The sequence below is a fragment of the Chelonia mydas genome, chromosome 10 (assembly GCF_015237465.2).
Source record: "Chelonia mydas isolate rCheMyd1 chromosome 10, rCheMyd1.pri.v2, whole genome shotgun sequence".
Taxonomy (NCBI): Eukaryota; Metazoa; Chordata; order Testudines; family Cheloniidae; genus Chelonia; species Chelonia mydas.
In genome coordinates, this window is record NC_051250.2 from 69,334,773 (window position 1) to 69,357,797 (window position 23,025).

A 23,025-nucleotide genomic window follows, 5' to 3' on the forward strand; every position below is an offset into this window, starting at 1 on the left:
TGACGCTGGGGCCGCCTCCGGGGGAGCCTTCCGCGACCCCTCTTCTCAGCAGGCATCTCCAGAGCACCTCGCCTCTGGGTTACCCTTGCGGCGCCCTGCACCCCTAGGAGACCCTCTGACATTCCCCGCCCCGCGACACGGTCCGGTGTAGGATCGTGCTGCTCCCCGTCCAGTACAGTGGCCTCTGTGTTTCCTTCCCTCCCAGGGAACGATGAAGTGATGGATCATGACGCTCCAACCATCAGGCCCCGCAGAATCCAGAACCAGAACGTCATCCACCGTCTGGAGCGCCGAAGGATCAGCTCTGGTAAGGCCGGCACCCACTGGCACCAGGTCCGGGTCTTCCACCAGAATGTCTTCCCCAACTTTACTGTGGTCAACGTTGAGAAACCGCCCTGCTTCCTGCGCAAGTTCTCCCCCGATGGGCGCTACTTCATTGCTTTCTCCTCCGACCAGACTTCCCTGGAGATCTACGAGTATCAGGGCTGCCAGGCAGCAGAGGATCTCCTACAGGGTTATGAGGGAGAGATCTTGGCCAATGGCAATGACCAAAGATCTGTCAACATCCGTGGGCGGCTCTTTGAACGTTTCTTCGTCTTGCTTCATATCACTAACGTGGCCTCCAATGGCGAGCACTTGAACCGCGAGTGCAGTTTGTTCACAGATGACTGTCGCTATGTAATCGTTGGCTCTGCTGCCTACCTGCCCGAGGAACCTCATCCCCCATTTTTTGAGGTTTATCGCAACAGTGAGTCGGTGACCCCTAATCCCAGGTCCCCTTTGGAGGACTATTCTCTGCATATCATAGATCTTCACACAGGTAGACTATGTGACACAAGGACATTCAAATGTGACAAAGTCATCTTGTCTCACAACCAGGGCCTATACCTGTATAAGAATATCTTGGCTATTCTCTCTGTGCAGCAGCAGACTATTCATGTCTTTCAGGTGACGCCTGAGGGCACATTCATTGATGTACGGACTATAGGTCGCTTCTGCTATGAGGATGATCTCCTGACCCTGTCCGCTGTCTATCCAGAAGTGCAGCGAGACACTCAGACAGGGATGGCAAACCCGTACAAAGAGCCCTTCATAAATTCTCTGAAACACAGACTGTTGGTGTACCTGTGGAGGAGGGCAGAGCAGGATGGGAGTGCAATGGCAAAAAGGAGGTTCTTCCAGTACTTTGATCAGCTGAGGCAGCTGCGCATGTGGAAAATGCAACTGTTGGATGAGAGCCATCTGTTTATTAAATACACCAGTGAAGATGTGGTCACGTTGCGGGTGACAGACCCTTCACAGGTAGGGCCTGTCCTCTTTGGGCAGCTTATTGCTTTGTTGAGGTTATTCTCATGCAGATAAATACTGTAAACTACATTTCTGGTCTAAGTGCTGATTTGGGTCTTTGAGTGTTGGGTAGAAATGTTCTGTTAGGATCTACACAGTATATAATTTGGATCCTGTTGTGAGGGGCCTTGGTGGTATCTTTGATGAGATTCAGTAAGATTCCCTCTCTCTCAATGTCAAAACTTCATAGAAATTAGAAAGAGAGAAGACCAACATGGTTATCCAATTCCATCTTCCCACAAATGCAGGATCGTTTCCTGTACTACACTTATTGGTGCTTTGCCCAGTCTGTTGTTGTTTCTTTAGTAGTCAGGATCAGGGACCTGTGATGTCTGTCATTGTACAAATACAGGCTGAAAAATAGTCTCTGTCCTGATGAGCATACAATCTGATTATAAATGTCCCAAGTGACAGTATTTCTACTTCCCTTGGGTGACTATTCCACAGTTTAATGGAAATTTTTCTTAATTTCTTCCAATTATTCCTAATTATATTCAAATGCTACCCTTTTTTCCATCTTTGGTAAATATACTCTTCAGTTACCTGTTGAGAGTCATCCAGTCATTTCCCCGTTAGATGTCTTACACAAACTATACAAAAAGAAAAGGAGTACTTGTGGCACCTTAGAGACTAACCAATTTATACAAACTATACAATTAGTCCTTTAATTTAGCTTCTTATTTCAACCCCTCCAGCCTGCTGATCATTTTCTTCCTTTTCCCCACTCTCACCAGTTTCTTTCTGTTGAAGGGTGCCCAGAACTAAACAGTGCTTCAGAGGCAGTCATGCCAGAGTAATATAAAGAAAGGACTGTTAATTTCCCTACTCTGTGGTGTACAGACTCTGCCAGTGCCACCCCAAACTGACCTTTTTTTCTTGCCATATTGTACTGCATAGTTGGATCTCTAAGCTATTACTGCTTTCCAGATGCTTCTTTCCTATTAGGTATGTATGTTTGAGTATTTTTCAGATGTAATGACATTTTTCAAGCTGAATCTCACTTTTTCTGCTTAAATTCTAATCTCTCAAAGCCTCTTACTATCTTTGTCCTGGATGGTATTTGCAACTCCCAAATATTCCTGGGAGAATTCTGCACCAAAAAATTAAGAATTCTGCACACAATATTTTAAAATTCTGGAAATGTTATTTGTCAAAATCACGCCAGTTTCAATTATTTTGGTAGTTTATTTCAAAATACCTGTCAGCAAGTATGTCTGTAACAATACAGACGACAAAAAAGGTTCAGGAAATGGTTTTTGACAAATAGATTCCCTACTAGGCATAAAGAAAAGGAGTACTTGTGGCACCTTAGAGACTAACCAATTTATTTGAGCATAAGCTTTCGTGATATTAATACAGAACTTTGAGTAATAATTCATTTAAAGTACAATTCAGAAATGTATTTCCCGCACCCCTCCAAAGCAGTGCAAAGGCTTTGGGAAGTTGGGGGTAATGGAGGAGCTGAGGGAAAGGGAAGTAATTGCTGGGAAGGAGCCTGGGAGAGAATCTGGAGTGTTGTTGGGTATGGGTGGGGGAAGTATGGAACAAGGTGTTTTTCTGGAGGGGGGGCAATTGTTAGGGAGTTGGGGAGCCTCCCCCAGGCAGACCCTGGCTGACTACTAGCCTTTCCCATTCAGTCAGGTACATCTGCCCCTGTCCTTGTGTGTTCCTGCACCCCCACTCCTCATTCAGCCAGGCATATCTGCAAATGTGCCCGTGTGGTCCTGCACCCCCACTCCCCTCTTTCCCCATGTGTCCCTGCATCCTAACTCAGCTATGCATAGCTGCCCTGTCTCCACGTGTCCCTGCACCCCCCACTTCCCATTCAGCCAGGTATAGCTGTCCGTATCCCCCTGTGGCTCTGCATCACCATTCCCATTCAGCCCCTGGGTCAATGTTGTCACCCCACTAGCTCCTGTACCCAATCTGTCTCCCCTCACTAGCTCTTATGAACCCCAGTCTGCGTGACCCCTTGCAGCAGCCCCATGTGCCCCACTTTCTGTCTCCCCCCCCACCCCATTCCATGCCTCCTTACCTGACTCTGCAGGCATTGTTCTGTGAGTAAGACAGCATCTGCCCCCTCCCTCTCTATGGTTGGCTGTTCCTGCTCATGAGCCAGTTGTCCTCTCTTCTGACATCACATCAGCCCCTGGTGGGCAAAAGATGTAACTGTAGCGTGACTCCTCACATGACTTCCCTTTGCCTTCCTGTCAGAATCAATTATTTTGCGGGGAAAAAAAAATCTGCGGAGGACATTAATTCTTCACTTGTGTAGTGGTGCAGAACTCCCCCAATTTAGTATCATCTGCTATCTCTAATTAAAATGTTGTTTACTCCTGTTTCCAGGTCGGTAATGAAGTTAAATCAGACCAGCTCTAATGCCTATCTCTGTGGTAGACATCCTTTACCTCTCTGTCCCCACCATAACACATGTTTGTCATTGCCTTTTTTCCTAGAGATCTTCAGTTTTCAATCCATGTGAGATTGGTCTGAGACTACTTTAAGTTTTTTAATCTATTTAATTCCTTTCATCTGCTTATTTTATAATTCTATTAAAAATGTCTGGCAAGAACTCTTTCTAAACTTGCAGTGCTGCTCATTGCTCACTGTTCTGTTTCCTCCCCGCCCCCCCTTCAATATTTGTCCCATTGTTTTTCAAGGGCTAGAAGTTGGAATGAATGGATGTTAACTGTCCACTTTGAAGCTTTCTTTGTGTGTTACTTCTTCCATTGTGCGCATACATTAATCTGCTGTAGATTGTGTGCACTGTTTATTATTGTAAAGTAGTTGAGGATTGAGTGTCTTTTGTAAAAGCAGCGTTGAAATATTTGTCTAACAAATACACATAAACAACATGGATATTGCAAAGATATTAAACCGTTGTCCAAGTGGGTTGCAATTTGGGAGGTTTTGGGGCCCACTTTACTGCTCCTGGAGTCTTGAGCTCTGTCAGTGGCCAAAAATATCATAAGCCTTCCTGATTCGGTGAATGCAACCAGTTCTCTTGGATCTGGACTTTGACAGGCATCTGTGACTGGTCACTGCAATGCTCTCTAGAATGCTTCCATTTGAAGACCACTTAGACTTCACAGCTAATGCAGATTGTGGCTGACTTGAAGCTGCAGAGGCAGGCAGCAGACTACACTAGTTCCTCAGGAGATGAACTTAGCTTCCCCTTTGTTTCTGGGTCCACTTCCAGATATTGACTTTGATCTGTGAAGCTCTGTGTAGGTTCTGGCAGTCTGATCAGCTGAGGCATTCAAGATAACTGGTTAACAGGTTCTAGATTTAAGCACCTGTGGCAACTGTTCTGTGTGTAGGGCTCTCAGTTGTGGAAAGTCTTCCCCTTACTTCTGATTTGAGGGAGCTAGAGCTTATTGACAATTAGGCCCATCTCCTAGGGTTTCCATGAGGAGGGGTTGGTGAATTGGTATTTAGGGTACTGGTTTTTTTGGTGCATTGAGAGGGAAAAATTAAGGTTTTAATTTTTATTAAAACTCACTAAAAGGTTGTTTTTCAAATGTTGTACATGAAGCCTGAGTTTTGATAAACACATTTATGCATCTTAATAAACAAGAAGTAGTACAAAGTAAAGCAAAAATGGTCACGTTTTAGATCTGCCAACCTGGCCACAAGGTCCCTTCTTCATGCTCTGCCACTTCCACTGCTCTTGGATGGTTTCTATGGCAGCTGTAGCAGGGTTCTATATTTAGTGAAAATTCTGTTCTTTCCTCTGCACTTGAGCCTAACCTTTCCTTTGTTTGTTTGATTATGCAGTGAGGCCTAAAATTATGATCCAGTTGAATATCTCTGGCTGGTTTATTTCCCCCCCACACACACACTTCTTAGGATCTGAGCTTTAAATTGGCAGTGACATGGACCAGATGATTTAGTAGGTTTTTCCTATCTCAGTCGTCTGATTAACACCAGCACGAGTAGTGGGAAAGTATGGAAGATGAATTTTCAGTTATTCAGATGGGTCGAGATATGACGCGTTCTATGGAAATACTATGTTTTTCTCAATAGCTATGTGGTTACCTAACTTATGCCAAGTATAGCATAACATCCTACCCAGGAACTACAAGTGGCTTTAAAACATAATTTGAGAAAAGTTTTTCTCTGGTTTAGCACATTCTATAGACACATAATTACAGTAAATATAGAGTTCCCTGTAAAAGAAATATAATTGTAATTTTGCAATCTTTAAAGTGGTAAATATTTGTACAGGAATGAATCGAGGGTAGTCAAGCCCTTCTTCCCTCTGCACTCCAATCCTATAGCCCAGAAGGACTTTTTTTTTTTCAGGAGGTGGTGATTTAGCTAATAGTTCAGGTGATTGGGAGTAATATGTGGGTATTTGGCAACCACCCGTTTCCCCCATTTTCTGAATAGTCTAAGTACAATGTGTCAGTAACAGCTCCCTTGAGAGAGAAAACTGGATAGCATGGACCAACTTCTCCAAAACCAACACAATTCTTTAAAAAGCCATGGGCTTGGTATAGTGATAGTCTAAACTCTGTCCCATTTTGAGAGACCCATCTGAGTTCTTTCCTCATTCTTCTTCTCCCCAGCCCACAAATTATCCTATAGGGTGAAGTCTTGAGGTGTGTCTGCAGCTGGGCTTTTTTGTAAAATGAGGCCAGTCTTGCATTGTGAGTATAGCAAGGTGGAGTCTATAGGTTGGGAATATGTTCAGAGCTTCCCCAAGCATCTAATATATATGGAAATCCTAAGGTCTGAGTTCATCTGGATTTACAAAGGTGCTACTCTGTTGTTATATGTTGTTAGAGGTCACGCATGTGACTGGTATCTGGGTTTGGGACGGGGTGGCAAAACTGTGGCTCGCAAGCCACATGCAGCTCTTTTACCATTAAAGTGCAGCTCGCAGAGCCCACTATGCCCCCTCATTCTTCACCTACCAGACTTGGGGAGGAGAGGAAGCTCAGGACCTCTGCCTTTTTAGTGGGATGGTGCGGTAGGGGCTTCTGTCCAGCGGGGAGGTGGGTCTTGGGGCATCAGCCCTGCAGGGCACACCTAGAAGGGCTCGGGGTTTCAGCAGGAGCCAGGCTGAAGCCCCAACCCTAGCTCCCAGCAGGTGTGCTCCGGCATTTGAACTCCTGAAGATTGTTGTATGTGGCTCTGAAGGCCAGTAAATTTGGACACCCCTGGTTTGAGAGTTAGTGTCTGTAGCGATTGAGTAACCTTATCTAGGGAAAGATTTATTGCAGAAGTACCTGACTCATGTTTTGGATTTACAATGGCACCTGGAAATTCTTGGATAAGAGTGTCAGTATTAAAAAGAAATAGTTATTGTCCTTCAGACTTTCATTTCTATAATGGGTAAAACTTTTGCAGGCAATGTTGGAACACAATGCACTAAAAATATCTCATCTCTGCATGCTGGAAATATTAAGAGGGGGAAAACGGTAAATGCCCCCCAAAAAGCTCTCAGCTCTTCACATACAAGAAAAATAATTTGTTGCCAGCCAGCACCTGGTTTAAAATCACTTCCCCAGCAGGAAAGAAAATTAAATCTGCCACTTTAAAAAGCATTTTATATTTGGTGGAAGGTGAGGAAGAGAAAACACAAATATTGACGTCCAGTTTGAAATGAAAAATTGAAAGTGCATTTAGTTCCCTTCATAAATACACTGTCGTGAATAGGCTGGATAATCTGGTACCCTCTGAGGTATTTGAATAGCATAATGAATTTGTATAGTGAATGTGAGATTCTCCTACATTGCAGAGTAATCATGGGTAGTCTTTTGTATTTGTGTTGTGTGTATGCGGGGGGAGGGATTCCCAACTAACATAGACACTGTATTGTCTGTCTGCACTCTGTTGGAAAACCACTAACTCTGCTACTCTCTGCAGCCTTCATTCTTTGTTGTGTACAACATGGTGACCACAGAGGTTATTGCTGTGTTCGAGAACACTTCGGATGAGCTACTGGAACTCTTTGAGAACTTCTGTGATCTCTTCAGGAATGCCACCCTGCACAGTGAGGCTGTTCAATTTCCCTGCTCAGCTTCCAGTAACAACTTTGCCAGACAGATCCAGCGCCGGTGAGCCATTCGGAGCATGCCTTATACCATATGGGTACATGCTCAACACTGCCAGCCAAAGGCCAGTATCAAATAGCGGTGGCAACCTTGAGAAACATAGCTCATTAGTGACTGACCTGGTGTATGAGTCCATTCTGAACATGGCACATCTCACCACAGCCTTATGGTTCTGAAATGTGCTGAAAACTCAAGGCTGAGGCAGGGTACACCTGGTTCTGTATTCCACATTTACTGTCTTGTTTGGTCTGCCATGTAAATGGTAGACCAAGGCTAGAAAATATACAGAGGACAATCTAAGCACCCAACCCTAGGGAGAAAGATTTCTGAGGGAAGCATGCTGCCAGCACACCTTGTGCTGTGACTTCCTTTGGGGCTGTTTAAGTGATGCTCTCTGAGTAGTTAGGGCCCAAAACTAGGATTTGTTAAACCAAAAATGTCACCACATTTGGGATTTATTTTGCCAGACAGGTTTCCCCAAATGTAATATGAATTAAACTGTGTGTTTATGGCATTTTCTGCAATTTCAGCAAAAAGTATGCTGTTCCTTTTTTCAGTGGGACCTTCCTTTCCAGTGTGAGAGTAAAACTGACCAGTCTAGTGTCACAGTGAAGGTGGAGGGAGAGATAAAAGTAAATCAGGCTTCTAAAATTCTTTTAAATAGACCAAAGTCATGTGAGTAATGCAGGTGGTGGTGTTTCTAAAATGTGGTCTTAGGAATATGTGGTGATGTACCCAAGTTGTGCCAGAGTCTTTTGTACTTCCCACAACTTTTTTAACTTCAGCAGAACTATATAGTGACCATTGCTGCCATTGCTTATAGGGGAGACTTCTGTTGATTCAAGTTGTTGAATCCATGCAAGTGAAGGAGACTTAGTCATCTTGTATATTTCCATAACTCCCACTGGAGATTCCTTACTGCTTGTGAGAGACAGAACTTAATGCCAACATATGAAGTGCGGCTCTTGTTTTGTAGCTGAAACCAGAGGCAAAAACCTCTTCAGCCTTCTGCTTGGTGGTCAGAGCCTATAACGGGGCTGGTTATAGGGTTGGTATGGTGCTTGTTAGATAAGTAAACACAATAGGCCCTTGCCCTGAGAGTTTACAGTCCAGTATAAACTGTTCCTGATAAGTTGCTCTTATACCGCTGGTCTCATAAAAGTTGGATCTCACCAGCAGAAATCTCAGATTCTGCTTACTAACTTGTAAAGAAGAAAAACTCCAATCCAGATCAATCTTCTCACAGGAAAGAACTTTTCAGACTGTGCTGAGCTAAACAGCTGCAGGCTTCTTTCTTCAAGGTTCTTCTTCTTCTACAGTTTCTTCCCTTTATGCAATCAAAACATAATGGCTGAGGAGAGATGGATTCCCAAGTCCTCCTTTAACCTCAGGAATTCAGCTGTTATAGCACACCCTTCAGGCTTCACTTACAATGTTTACAGTCTTTGCAATAAAACCTGGATTGATTGATAAGCTGCTAATCCATCATTCCCCGTTTCTGATCTGTACATTTCCAGTACTGCTGGGCAGCTGTAGCCAGACCTTGTGGAATGACAAGTTCCTATCCACTTGTCAGTCCATAGTTCCAAAACAGAATAGAACACTGGTAAAAGGTCACCAGAATTGAGACTGATGGTGTATTAGATGAAATACAGCTTCTGAATTTAGTAGTACTAGTTTTTAAACTGCTGCTGTTTTGATTTTTATCTCTGTCCTTTTCGAACACTAATGTATCTACATTGTGCCATTTACCTGTGTGCTTTGCAAATAAAATCTGTCCCTTTGTATGCTCCAGGTTTAAGGACACTATTGTGAATGCAAAGTATGGAGGGCACACAGAGGCTGTGCGGAGGCTGCTGGGTCAGCTCCCAATCAGCGCTCAGTCCTACAGTGGCAGTCCTTACCTTGACCTCTCCCTCTTCAGTTATGATGACAAGTGGGTGTCAGTCATGGAACGGCCAAAGACATGTGGAGATCACCCCATCAGGTATGAAGAAGAGTCAGAAAATTGCACATGGCTAGGACTGAATGTGTGTTTCTCAGAAATGTACATGTGTCTCGACTGTGTCTCAGACTGAAGTGTACATATAGGGCTGTTTGCCTTTTCCCCTCCTCTATCCCATTCCAGCAAAGTCCTTGTGTAAATTATTCCAGAGAGACCAGTAAATTAGGAAGCTCTGCCTTTCCTCTCCTATGGACTGTGCCTATTTTACATACACACATTTACATTCGGCTCTTTCAAAATTGGAGTTGAGGCGCATTGGCCATGTTGAGAGGCAGAAATGGGTAGCGAAACTTGAACAGCCTTTTATATGAACATTAAATTCCTCCTCTTCCCAGACTCCAGCCTTCTGCTATATGACAGCCAGCATGCTATGGTTGCAATGTATGAGTTTGGTTTGCCATGTCAAGAAAATGCTCATTTTGGGAGGTGGGGCTGGCAAGCACTTATACAGGTCTGATTTGTTTAAATATCTTTATATGTTATCCATAACATTCACAGCAGGGTTTGACTGTCTTCATACTCCGTTGTCTGTAATGCACACTGAGAAACTTAGAAACCAAAGTCATCTTTCACTATGAACTTTATTCCTCTTCATTTAACAAACACTGGAGTCCGTGGTCCCCTTTTCCCTATCGTCCCTTGTGTTTCTCATTAATTGGAAACCTATAATGCGTAAGAAACTTGCTTGCACAGCAGAAGCTTTGGTCAGACCTAAGGGCGATTCTTCTTATTTCTGTCTGTGCCTTATTAACAGGACTGTGCCTAACCTTGAAAGTAGGGAGGTTTGCAATGCTCCTTGCAGACTGAGAGGTGGAGCTTGCACATTTCTATCTTGGGCATGCACAAATTGTTTCTGTCTATTGGCCACAGCAATGGATTTCAAGAATAGCTGTTTGGATTCTGGCACTTCCCCCACCAGATTCAAAACGTCTTAAGGAAGATCATACTTTGGGCCTAAATGTGCTGAGTGTCCCAAGGCAGAAAACTGCACAGCTCTTAGTGCTTGAAGAGCAAAATAAATCCTACATTTTGTGAACAAAGAGAGAGATCGAAGAGTTGATCCTGTGCTCTGTGACTGCCCTGAGGTTGGTGTCTTGATCTGCCCAGAGAGATGGGAAACAGGTCGCAACCACCAACTTTATTGCTGTCCACAGTATTCCCTCCTGCACCATGCACATGACACCTGCCTAAGATTTGGGAACTTTTGACCATTCATACACACACAATCCCCAAATCATAGCTATTTAATTGATTTCTCATGTATGGTTTGGTTTGATCTCAAACTCTGTGCAGTCTGCAGAGAAATATCTGCTTCTTTTCCTGTCACTGTTCTTGATGTTCAGAGATCTCACTGGGTGGTGTTTGTCCGCATCTGCCAACATTTGTGCCACTTCTACAGACAAAAGGGAGTAGGACTGCAGACATTTGCTATGGTCACGTCTTCTGTAATAAACAAAGCAAACTACCACCTTCCCTCTCTCCCCTGAGTAGACGTGTAGCTTTGCGCTTTAGAAGATCAGGTTATAAAATGCCAGAGTCAATCAGGACTTGAATAGGGGTTTGGAGCTGTGGGGGGCTCCTGCTTCCCAGCTGCCTGCTTATAGTATGTAGGGCAATTCAATAGCAGAAGTAACCCTTAACCCTTGAACAGCTGGAAAAGTGCTGCCGTGTTTCTCTCACACAAGACAGTGATTAATAAAATACAACAGCGGCCCATCATGCAGAAATCGGTTTTGAAATAAAGACGCATTAGCTTTATTTTCTCTTTACTGGTAATGTAGGATTTATAGTGACAGTTCCATGCCCCTGGCTTTGGCACAGAGCCCATCAGCAGCCCAAGATACACTCAATCTATATTTTATTTTCTTCTACGCCATACATGGTTTGAGGTCCCATAGTTGTGTCCTGCACCGACTCGGCACCCACTCATGCTGCCTTTAGCTTACCTCCTCCTCACTCTTGTTTTTACTGTCTCTCTTCCCCTGGAAGACTGCAGCAGCCCTCTCTCTCAGCTGCTGAAGTGGTTAACATCCTGCTTCCTGGCCTCTTTGCTGATGGAATGGCTTCAGGGCCTTTTCCCAATATCTGTTTACAAGAGGCTTGGCAGCAAACTCACAGCAGGGAACCACAAAGCTTGTGGGGGAGATGCATGGGCTGCCAAATCCTTAACACAGCAACTTCTGTGTTAGGGGGTTAAATCTTGTAAATCTAAAGGGTTAATAAGGAGCCTACAGAAATGGTCTGCAGGTAAATTTACCATTTTTGTACAATTTGAAAAGCCTGGTCTTGTTGTTTTTATTGACACAAGGTCTTATATTTCAGTGCCTAGTTTATCCACAGAGTGAGAGTCCATGGAAATGACCTCTGATTGCAGAGCACTATACCAAACTGAGCACATCTTTGAGATTACCTGAGATTACAGGGAGCTCATCTTGAGTGTGTTTAAATTACATTGAATTGTGAAAAGAGGAGCAGTGCATAGGCCATGTTTTAGTTAGAAACCAACCCCCCACATGCCTAGTTCTGTGTAGGAGGGAGCTTTTTAGAAAGCCAACTACTTCTAGATGATCATAATGGTCCCTTCTGACCTTAGTATCTATGAATCTAAGATTGTAACTCTTTTGCTTCGTTCTTATGTGTAATCGGCATGCCAGCTGGTTGGCATTCTTATTCAGGTGAGGAGGGAGATTGGAGAGGAGAATGGCGCTCTAGAAAAATGCAAGGAATTTAGCAGTTCCTTAAGTGCATTATCAAAACCTGGAGGGTGTCTGATATTGAAAGAATCTGTCTGGAGCCATTGCTGCCAGCCTAAGAGCTGTGAGTGCATCAGGCTAGCAGGTGGTGTTGGGAAGAATGTGCTCTGATACAAAAGCAATTTTGAGCTGAAACCAGCGGCAAATGCAAACAACCAAAAGCTACAAGGCAGGAAGGAAACAGAAACCGATAGGGACAAAATGACCAGCACGAGTCTGTGCTCGGAAAAAGGTCCTAGTAGTTTTGGTTTCCAAATTATCTGAAGAACCCACTGAAGTATTGGGTGGAAGGTGAAGTTGCAGAGATCATCGTGTTCTGCTAGAGATGTAGGGGGTGGAGCTTGAAACAGCATAACTCTTGGACATGGAGAGGAGTTCCTCCACAACACAGGAAAGATCAAACAAACAAAGGAGGGCTAGGCAGAACTCCCTTTAGAGGCAGCCAACACTGCTCTGCTTATGGGCCAGAAAGTCAGTGGAGAGCAATGTCCACTTCTTACCTGAGCCACATTGCAGAGCACTTCAGGTTTGGGAAGCAAGGGTCCTATCTGAGTCTCAGAGGTGGATCTCTGCATGGTAATACATTGGGTGATTTCTTTCCCTTTCCAGATCACCCAGACTTGCTGTGATCACTGCATTTGCCCATTAAGTGACTTCCTCCTAGGCTCTTACATTGACAGTTTTCACTGAAAATCTGCAAGTGACTGTGAGGTCTGGCTGTAAAGTAGTTTAAGGAACCCTAGAGCAAGTCAAGTCCAGTAGCTCTCCTACATCTTCTGAATGGGGATACAGCGAGGGGACATGATGTGCGAGTAGCCAAGTCACATAGCAGCAATGTGGTGTTGTGAAGTCTTTTTGGTAGAACAGGAGAGAGACAACACATTCTCACAGTTGGAGAGCGAAGGCTGTTTAAAATTTATGGGTCTGTTTTCTCATTTGCTCATGTGTAACTCCTATTATGACTATGGGAGATGTTTGGCTTAATGGCCAAATGCAGTGATCACAGCAAGTCTGGGTGATCTGGAAAGGGAAAGAAATCATCCAATATACTACCATGCAGAGATCCACCTCTGAGACTCAGATAGGACTCTTGCTCCCAAAACCTGAAGTGCTCTGCAATGTGGCTCAGGTAAGAAGTGGACATTGCTCATTTGCTCATGTGTAACTCCCATTATGACAATGGGAGATGTTACAGTGGGATGGTAGGGAGCCAGTATGTATTTTATTAGGGATAAACCCTTTTATTCTAACTGTGGATCCTGAAATCGGAGCCCGCAAGAGTGAAATACAGCTCTTTGCAAGAGGCTTCTCTCATTTATGGCAATAAAATGAGTTAAAAAGTTAGAGATTAAAAACTTCTACCCAGGAAGGGACTTTCCCTACACGACCTTCCATCATTTGTATTGCTTAGTCAATGCTACGTATTGGCCAGGGCAGGCTGAGTCTATCGCACCATCTTGCCAGCATGCCTTTGGGTAAATACCAGGGATGGAATAATGAGCAGCCATCAGCGGCACCTGTCCCTTTTCATGCAGAGTTCAAGATGGCAAAACCAGTGAGCAGGAATAGACATAATCAGCATTCTCTGTTTCTCTCTCTTACAGATTTTATGCCAGGGATTCTGGCCTCCTGAAGTTTGAAATCCAAGCAGGACTCTTGGGCCGACCCATCAATCACACAGTACGACGCTTGGTTGCATTCACCTTTCACCCCTTTGAGCCCTTTGCTATCTCGGTGCAGCGGACTAATGCAGAGTATGTTGTTAATTTCCACATGAGGCACAGCTGCACATAGTACAATACTGGGCTGGGACAGCTGTTGTCATCATGGACACACCAAAGCTGGACACTCATGCCTTCTAGGAAACCAAACCATTGCTCATCTAAGGAACCTGACCTGGAAGACCTAACCAACCAGCATTGTTCCCCAGCATCTGCAGCTGGCACTCGCAAGCCATTGAAAGAGAATCTCATTATGCTTCTGAAGAAGCCATCTTGATCGGAGATTAGTCTTGTGACCATTTCTTTCTATAGATACCATCCAGTTCATATTGCCAAAGCCCCTTGTTGCATTAAATCCTGTCTTTTCCCATAACTATTGGTGAACAAAATGTAGCTGAGAAACCTTGCCTGTTTCCCCAAGAAGTGTCGTCTTTTCTCTCGCTTTGTCTGCTTTGTGATAGCAAAGGCAGAGTTCTCCAACACTCCTTCTGTACCGGTGCCCTTCCATCTAGTAAAGACAAGTAGTCCATCTTACAGAGCGAGAATAGAAGCCATGGTGGTGGGTTTTTTTTAAAAAATTTGTACCTTCACTGTTATGAGGAAATGAAACTAGCTCTTGTGATTCACACAGTGCACTCAAGCCACGTCAATATGCAGGGCATTAGGGGAGAAAGGTCTCTGTTAGTGGGGAGGTCTAGTAGTTAGAGCAGGGGAGATGATTTCTGTTCCTGACTCTTATGCAAGTCACTTAATCTTTGTGCCTTAGTTTCCAACCGTAAAATGAGGATATGACTGAGCCACCTTCTGTAAAGAACTTTGAGCCCCTCAGATGAAAGTTGGCAAGTACAAAGGGAGGGAAACCAGAACAGCTGACTGTATGCCTAATGTGTGAGCTGGTGGGTAGCTAGCAGCAGGAATGCACGAGAGAGGCTTGGAACTTGAGAGCAGCTTTCTCTTTGGTGCCTCGGTTAGGGAAAAGCACTGCATGGACCAGGAATGTGTCCCCAGGGGTGTGTCGTCCTCTTCCCTCACCCTGTTTCTGCTGACAGGGTGGGAAAGAACCAGCCGCAGTCTTTGGTGCACGCCAGGTACGTAAATGTGGAGAATAACTTGTGGCATCCTTGTCTTTCCCATGTCTACTATGTGATGCCTCAAACTGTAAGGTTATAGTCACCGGGGATAACAGAGTTAGACCTGAGAGAGCTGATTCCATAGTGTCTGCATCTGTTTGGCACTAGAATGTCGCTGTACTTGCCTTTCCCCTGCAGTTAGAGGACAGCTAGGCTGGATTTTGCACTGGGAGAAGGGGAGACTTGGATTCATGTGTATTGCTGGGAGCTTGTAGCCGAAGGTTTGACTTTGCTGACTTAATGCTGCCTGTCCTCTCCTGCTTTACACCCTATTCTCTGTGAGAACTGGGGGTTAGGTGGTAAGGGGTGCCAATGGGTGACTCCCTGGGATTGAAGCACATCTTGCTGGTGTGTTGCTGTATACTTGAAGCAAGATTGACTTCTACGTTGTCTGAGATGTCTGCAAAATGAGCTGCTGGACTTGAATCCAGAAGATGTGCACCTAAATGCCTCTGGGTCTAAGCTTGTGCAGGCTTATAAAAATGCTGGCCCTGCCTTGATCTGAAGACCACTTCATTGTTTGCTGCATTTGTACTACAAGGTAGCACATGGGCTTTCTCAAAACGTGTGCATACCAAAAATGTGCATGTTGCTAGGGAATGTTGTCATCTTAGGCAAACACGGGGCTGGTGAAAGGTGCTGGATTGACACTGGAGACTGCTGTTCTCTGATGCATATGATGGGCCGTGACAGGGCATTGTCCTTGAGGGTGCCCCCCTCGAAAGAAAGCCCTTCAGACTAAAAGCCCATTCATATCTGCTGAAGGTACCAAAAAGGGGGCCAGTTGTGGGTAATGTTGTGGCCACTTGTCTGCTCAGAAAGTCCCTAGGTCACAAGCTAATCTCACATATCACTGAATAGCCATCAGATAATCTTATTTTTGTCACTATTGACCTGGGCAAGGTTTGGATACCTCACCTAGATGTGACAGGCTCCACATCCCACACCAGATTCTTTGAGCCATCCTGTCCTTTGGATGTTTACAGCCCTCAGTGTAGTTCTTTTGCTCTATCTTCCTTTCTTCTCTCCTCCCAAACATAACCCCATCTCAACACTATAACGCAGTTTTTGTATAAGGATCTCAAAGCACTCGTACAAAAGTATTGCTGCCATTTTGCAGATGGTGAAATTGAGACTCAGATGAAATAATTCATATGACCTTGTGTAAACTGAGTATCGAATTGACTTCCAGTTGTAACCAGTAGTCCATCCACATCTGTGCAGGATTGCTAAGGGCTTTCAAAGCCGGGCTATGGAAAATGTAGTCCTAGGGCAAGAATACATATTTCTTTGTCTTCTTTCCCAGGGTATTTGTGTTGATGGGAAGTTTCTCGGGGCTGCAACAAATGACTCCAGGTTGGGAGGCCACTTGCTGGGGAAAGTGTCAGGACATGCATGCAGTAGTGCCTCATTCCTCTCCAGCCCAGAACACTATTTCATGGTTTTAGAATCTTTCACCTACAATCTGTTTCTCAAATTCTTTCTATTAAAGCTCTGAGCAGGGAGTCTTCGCATATTGTCTCCTGCTTGATAAAATGCACTGTATCTGATAGATAACTGAGTTACCTGCTTCCTCTCTCACCAAAACTTCACTCTTCATTACCCTTTTCCATTGTTAATGTATCCTTCTGTCTTTCCCAAAAGTTCTCAGCAGTTCCCATTAACTCCTTAATGCCACAAGCTAGCATTCCTTCTCCCTGGAGCTCCAGATGGGGTAGAGCCGTGCTTCAAAATATCTCCACTTTCTGTTGATACCGTTTCCTTTAAGTGATATAAGTAACAACCATATTCACAGCTCTGCCACTAAATTGTGTAATCTCAGGCGAGTCACTTCCCCTCCCTCTGCCTCAGTTTCCTTATCTGTAAAAGGAGATGATGTGGACTCACTTTTGTAAAGCACTTTCAGTTCTGTGGATGAAAAGTATCAGGTAAGTGCTAAATATTGCTTTAATGTGTTTCTGGAGGCACAGATTGATGGTTGTGAGGAGTATGAATGCCTTGGTGCAGCACTGTAGATTCTATGGCTGGGGCTGCTACATTTTGTATCTAGTGAAGGATTAAGGTTACCACAGGAGTGTGTTGAAAGAAAAGCCTGTCTCATTCTCATGCTTGAAATTTTAATTCTTTTATTTAAGAAACAAGAAGTGCGGGTGTAGGGGCGGGACATATATTTTCTATCTAATATTTTTACTAGGTTAGGATGAAAACTTGTTAGCAACACAAGATAAATACCAGAATAAAGAAGAACTTGTTTCATGAGTCTGACTTGTATCCTCTTTCCAAGATCTCCTACCAGATATCAGTGGTAACTTAAATCCTTTCATTAAGAAAAAACAGGGTGCATTTGTCTTGAGGAGTCATGACCTATATGTATTGGAGGGTCTGCATAAGTCTAGGATATTAATTCATTGTGCTGAAGTTTCACCTTAGAGCGGTTAAGATGTCCATACAAATGAGTCTGTAGGAGCAATGGTGTGAGCTAATGACAAAGGTGGGACGCACTTCTCTCTTCCACTTTGGCGTTCAAGTTGCCAGCCCAACTTGTGAACATAGACTTTTTCCTTCTGCCTGTTCCTAAGGCCTCATCCTATGGCTATTTTATCTCCTTTCCCTGAGACATTAACACAGGGGCGGTCAAACTTTTTGGTCTGAGGGCCGCATTGGGTTTCGGAAATTATATGGCGGGCCAGTTAGAGGAGGCTGTGCCTCCCCAAACAGCCAGGCATGGCCTGGCCCCCGCCCCCTGCTTCTTGCCCCCTGACGCCCCCCGCCCCGGGACTCCTGCCCCATCCAACCCCCCCGTTCCCTGATGGACCCCCCAGGACCCCTGCCCCATCCACCCCACTTGCTCCCTGTCCCCTGACTGCCCCCCGCCGCCCCATCCAACCCCTCCTCTCATTCCTGACTGCCCCCCCAGGACCCCTGCCCCATCCAACCATCCCTTCTCCCGGTCCCCTGACTGCCCCCTGCCGCCCTCGAACCCCCCCCGTTCCCCACCCTCTGACCTCCCTGACTACCCCTCCCCTCCGAACTCCCCTGCCCTCTATCCAACCCCCCCCCCCCCCCCCGCCCCCTTACTATGCTGTCTGGAGCACCAGTGGCTGGCAGCGCTACAGCCACACCAGCGCGCGGCACAGGGCACCAGGTCAGGCCGGGCTCTGCAGCGGCGCTGCCCCACCAACCAGAGCATTGTGCCGGCGATGCAGTGAGCTGAGGCTGTGGGGGAACAGCACGGGAGGGGCCAGGAGCTCAGGGGCCAGGCAGGACGGTCATGTGGGCCAGAGTTTGCCCACCTCTGCATTAACGTGAAAGTTAAGCCAATGTGAGTGGCTTTGCAGGGCTGTCACCAACTCTTTTCACTGTGGGCCTGTCATAAATATAAAGGGAAGGGTAAACACCTTTAAATCCCTCCTGGCCAGAGGAAAAACCCTTTTACCTGTAAAGGGTTAAGAAGCTAGGATAAATTCGCTGGCACCTGACCAAAATGACCAATGAGGCGACAAGATGCTTTCAAAGCTGGAGGGGGGAGAAACAAAGGTTCTCTCAGTCTGTGTGTTGCCTTTGCCGGGACCAGAGCAGGAATGCAGGTCAGAACTCCTGTAAAGGGCTAATAAGCAATCTAGTTAGATATGCATTAGATTCTGTTTTGTTTAAATGGCTGATAAAATAAGTTGTGCTGAATGGAATGTATATTCCTGTTTTTGTATCTTTTTGTAACTTAAGGTTTTGCCTAGAGGGATTCTCTCTGTTTTGAATCTGATTACCCTGTAAGGTATTTACCATCCTGATTTTACAGAGGTGATTCTTTTACTTTTTCTTCAATTAAAATTCTTCTTTTAAGAATCTGATTGCTTTTTCATTGTTCTTAAGATCCAAGGGTTTGGGTCTGTGTTCACCTATGCAAATTGGTGAGGATTTTTATCAAGCCTGCCCCAGAAAAGGGGTGTAGGGTTTGGGAGGAAAGACGTTTCCAAGCGGGCTCTTTCCCTGTTATATATTTGTTAGACGCTTGGTGGTGGCAGCAATAAAGTCCAAGGGCAAAAGGTAAAATAGTTTGTACCTTGGGGAAGTTTTACCCTAAGCTGGTAAAAATTAGCTTAGTGGGTTTTTCATGCAGGTCCCTACATCCGTACCCTAGAGTTCCTTGACAGGGTCAAAAATACTGGTGGGTTTTGTTTTGATTTATGCATTTTTTTCACTGCATGGTACTCCCAGGTAGAAAGTGCCTCTGCTGAGCTTGAACAGTGGCTGCCAGTGCACAAATGGGCCCGGCCTGAGGCCTCCACAGCTTTGGATTTCTCGCTACTCTGCTGCACCGAGTACTCAATAGCAACACTGTGTGTGCACACCTCCATACTCAGTCTCAAGCAGGAGAGCACCGGAGAGGCCAATAACTGCACTTCCTGAGCCCTTTCCCTCTATTGTGTGTAGGTGTTCTTTATTCTACGGCTTCTCTTGAGCTTTGTGTCAGAATGACCCCACAGAAGCCCTTTAGCACTGAGCACTCCTCAATTCAGTTCAGTTCTGAACTAACCGGCAGGGAAACTCATGCCTTGAAAAGACCGTGTGTTGGTTAACAACGGATCTACTTTATGCTTTCAGTGACTCCAGCCATCTTTGATCTGGCAGACAATCAAAATAAGATTGGGTCAGTTGTGTGAGGATTATATATAGCTGTATTAAGTGACAAGCTACAGAAGTCATTGTGGGCTCAAAAATGCTGCCTTCTGTACATCTGTGTATTCATCTAAAGGTAGATCCCTTCTTAAGACTCCTTTCAATTAACCTTCCAGCACAGACTTCCTTTCCACCATTTCTGCCCTCTTCCTTGGCTTTGCTCCCTTGCAGTCCCAGTGTAATTATGGTAGCTTCCCTTTGTTCACGTGCTCTCCAGTGTATCTGCTAGGTTTGTTTAGGACTTTTCTGACACGGCGGGAAAAAACAGGTTTGTGGCTTTCTGCAACTTTTTTTCAGGTCCTTCCTGTCTCTTCTCTTCCACCACCCCCTTCTGTGGGAACCATTTCATCCCAGGGGGAAAGGGGAAGAAGTCACTGAGGTCTAGTAAGACCAGGATTGCTTCTGCTAAATGTTTTTTTGATTTAAAAGAGTGAACATAGAAAATGTTTTGTAATCAATAAATCGTGTGCCAGGTGTGATGGTTGTGTGTTCATGTTACTCATGCCGTGTTAGGGTCCAGGTTGTTAGTATGTCCTTGTCCCTTTCTGCCTCCCTGGCATCATGTTAAAAGTTGTTCTCTTGTCAGAGTAATTGTGAGAAATGTTCGGCGAAAGGAAGGGAATGGAGCGAGGGAGACAGCTACAAACTCCTGTTGCTGCTGGGCTGCAGAAACGTGCTCTGGTGAGTTGTACAAAGTAAACTCTTACGCAGATTGCTTAACTCTAGGACCCTGCCAGCTGCTATGAGACGTGGCTGACTTCAAAACCAAAGCTGCTTTTTGGCTGGCAGTCTGTCTGCTCCGGTGCAGAATTTTAGTTGGCATGCTGGAAAATGAGTTCTGGTTTTATTCAGAGAAACATTGATATGAAAATGCTGAATTGTATAGGGTTTTTCTTATGTAACAGGATAAAAATACAGGCTTTCAGACGGTAACAACCAGAAAACTATAGTGACATGTGGGTAACCAGCAGCATAGCTGTAGGTTTGTGGGGGGATATACTAACGAAGAAGGGCTAGTGAGTTCTGACAGAGCTGTATTGCATCTAGTTATGCTCCATTGGCAGCTAGTAATGGTAATCCGTATATCCAGACTTGAGTTGGTCCTACAGTGTCATGTTTTGGAGCTCTGCTATAATGCTAAGTTAGCGTGTTGACTCTGTTGCTTTGATCCTAGGAGATGGCAGGCTTGGAAGCTTTACTGTGTCTTGTGGGTGGGTAGAGACATGCCCTAAAGAGCTGGCTTCCAGACAGACAGCTGCAGCTGGTAGACTTCTCTTGCATCTCTGCCTGGTTTGGCTGTTCTTCCACGGTCTTCCTTTTTGTTTTCTCACTCTGGCAGCTGGCGAGATCCTCTCTTAAAACATCTTCTGCTTCCTGCAGTTCATCCACCTGACAGAATTGCCATCTGCTTTGCAATGACTGGAATGCCAAGTGCACTGAGGAATTCAGGGAAAAGTTGATTCTTGCACTGGGGGTGGGGAGACAGACTATCGCCAGCTGCTCAGTGAGCTTAGCAGAACCTACTTGAGCTTAGAGAGGAGACCAGGGAAAGAATCCACTGGTGGTTGAGAAGATCCAGAGGGCTTGGAGGCCAGTCACTGGGGCTGGGGAACATCTTGTGGAAACTGAAATGAGGCAGCATGAAGCTAGAGCAGGGGTGGGCAAACCTTTTGGCCTGAGGGCCACATCTGGGGCCAGAAATTTCATGGTGGGCCGTGAATCGGGGGTTGGGGTGTGGGAGGGGGTGACGGCTCCAGTTGGGGGTGGGCTCTGGGGTGGGGCCAGAAATGAGGAGTTCAGGGTGCGGGAGGGGACTCCAGGCTGGGACCGAGGGGGGTGAGGGCTCCGGCTGGGGATGCGGGCTCTGGGGTGGGGCTGAGGGGTTGGGGGTGCAGGAGAGTGCTCCGGGCTGGGACTGAGGGGTTCAGAGGGCAGGAGAGGGATCAGGGATGGGGCAGAGGGTTGGGGCACGGGAGGGGTGTAGGCTCTGGGGGGCGCTTACCTCAAGCAACTCCTAGAAGCAGTAGCAAGTCCTCCCTCTGGCCTCTAAACAGAGGCGCAGCCCGGCGACTCTGCGAGCTGCCCTGTCCACAGGTGCCACCCCTGCAGCTCCCATTGGCCATGGTTCCCAGCCAATGGGAGCTGCAGGGGCGGCGCTTGGAGCGGGGACAGCATGCGGAGCCCCCTCGCTGCCCCTATGTGTAGGAGCTGGAAAGGGGACATGCCACTGCTTCCAGGAGCCGCACGGAGCGGGGCATGTCCCAGACCCTGCTCCCTGGCTAGAGCAGGGCAAGCCCCAGACCCCGCTCCCCAGTGGGAACTCGAGGGCTGGATTAAAATGTCTGGAGGGCCACATGCGGCCCCCCAGGGCATAGTTTGCCCACCCATGAGCTAAAGGAAACCTTAAACATCCCCAGCCTCTACCCTAGTGGGGCAGTCTGACTTGTCAGGTTGGAGGCTGATGCTTGGTGTCACTGGCCTTAGAAGTGAATACTCTTTGTTGGATTGCTAATTTACAAGGATCAACTGAATTTAACAGAAGCTGTTAATTTTTAACCAGTCACATACTTAGTAGCAACTATCCCTGTTCCTCAGTCGGGAGCTCTCCAAATGCCTTCATTATGTGCCAGCTGCTGGTTATGAGAGAGAAATCTCAAGGAAGTGGAGCCCTTCACAGGCACACGTTGTTTGGCTTTCGCCTGAAGGACACATCAAGCTTTTGCTCCTGGACACACACCTTCAGACTTCCCAAATTCGGACTACCCTGCGGAGCAAGCTCCTCTTGGGGACTCCTGCCCCTCTCACCTGCCATATCTCTCTTCTCCCAGCCTCGCTGGGGCAGCTATAGGCCTTGAGTACAAGGCGAAGTAGAAATAGGAGACAGTAAACCCTAACTCACTCTGAGCCCCGTTCTCCATTCCTTATGACATAAAACTTCCTGGCTTCAGTGTGAATGTGTGAGAAAGGAATGATCTGGTCCTTCAAAGCAATGGGTATGGCTGCTTGCATTTTCCTAGCCTGTGTCTGGGAGGAGTGGTATGGAGGTGAGCCTGCAGCCAGACGGCATGTGGAGTTTGGTGGTATGCTTGAGACATGTGAACAGCTGCACTCAGGCCAGAAGGTGTCCAAGAGATGTGCGGACATACTGCTATACCCAGGCTGCCCTGCAGGTAGTGGGTTTCTCACCAGTAAGAAAGCAGGAATGATGGGCAAGGGGAAAGGAAGAACCCGGTCTAGAATTGAACAAATATAACAAGGTGGGAGGAGGTGACCCAGCCATCTCCAGAGACACCTGTCTGCCAGTTCTGGTCAGATTTGATTTAGAGTGTT

At 45.9% G+C, this 23,025-nt stretch overlaps 1 protein-coding gene across 3 annotated transcripts in view; it reads left to right on the forward strand.

Moving 5' to 3' along the window:
* DET1 (DET1 partner of COP1 E3 ubiquitin ligase) overlaps nt 1–17,277 on the forward strand; it is a 17,599-nt gene extending 322 nt beyond the window's left edge. For 2 of the 3 annotated variants that reach the window (XM_037910780.2, XM_043524700.1), the window contains exons 2-5: nt 206–1,302; nt 7,222–7,412; nt 9,205–9,396; nt 13,772–17,277. In XM_037910780.2, coding sequence (XP_037766708.1) covers nt 220–1,302; nt 7,222–7,412; nt 9,205–9,396; nt 13,772–13,961 — 1,656 coding nt within the window. In that variant the 5' untranslated portion in view covers nt 206–219 and the 3' untranslated portion in view covers nt 13,962–17,277. The remainder of the gene's footprint in view (nt 1–205; nt 1,303–7,221; nt 7,413–9,204; nt 9,397–13,771) is intronic. The other variant, XM_037910781.2, reaches the window with a different exon arrangement.
* The last annotated feature ends 5,748 nt before the right edge of the window (nt 17,278–23,025 follow it).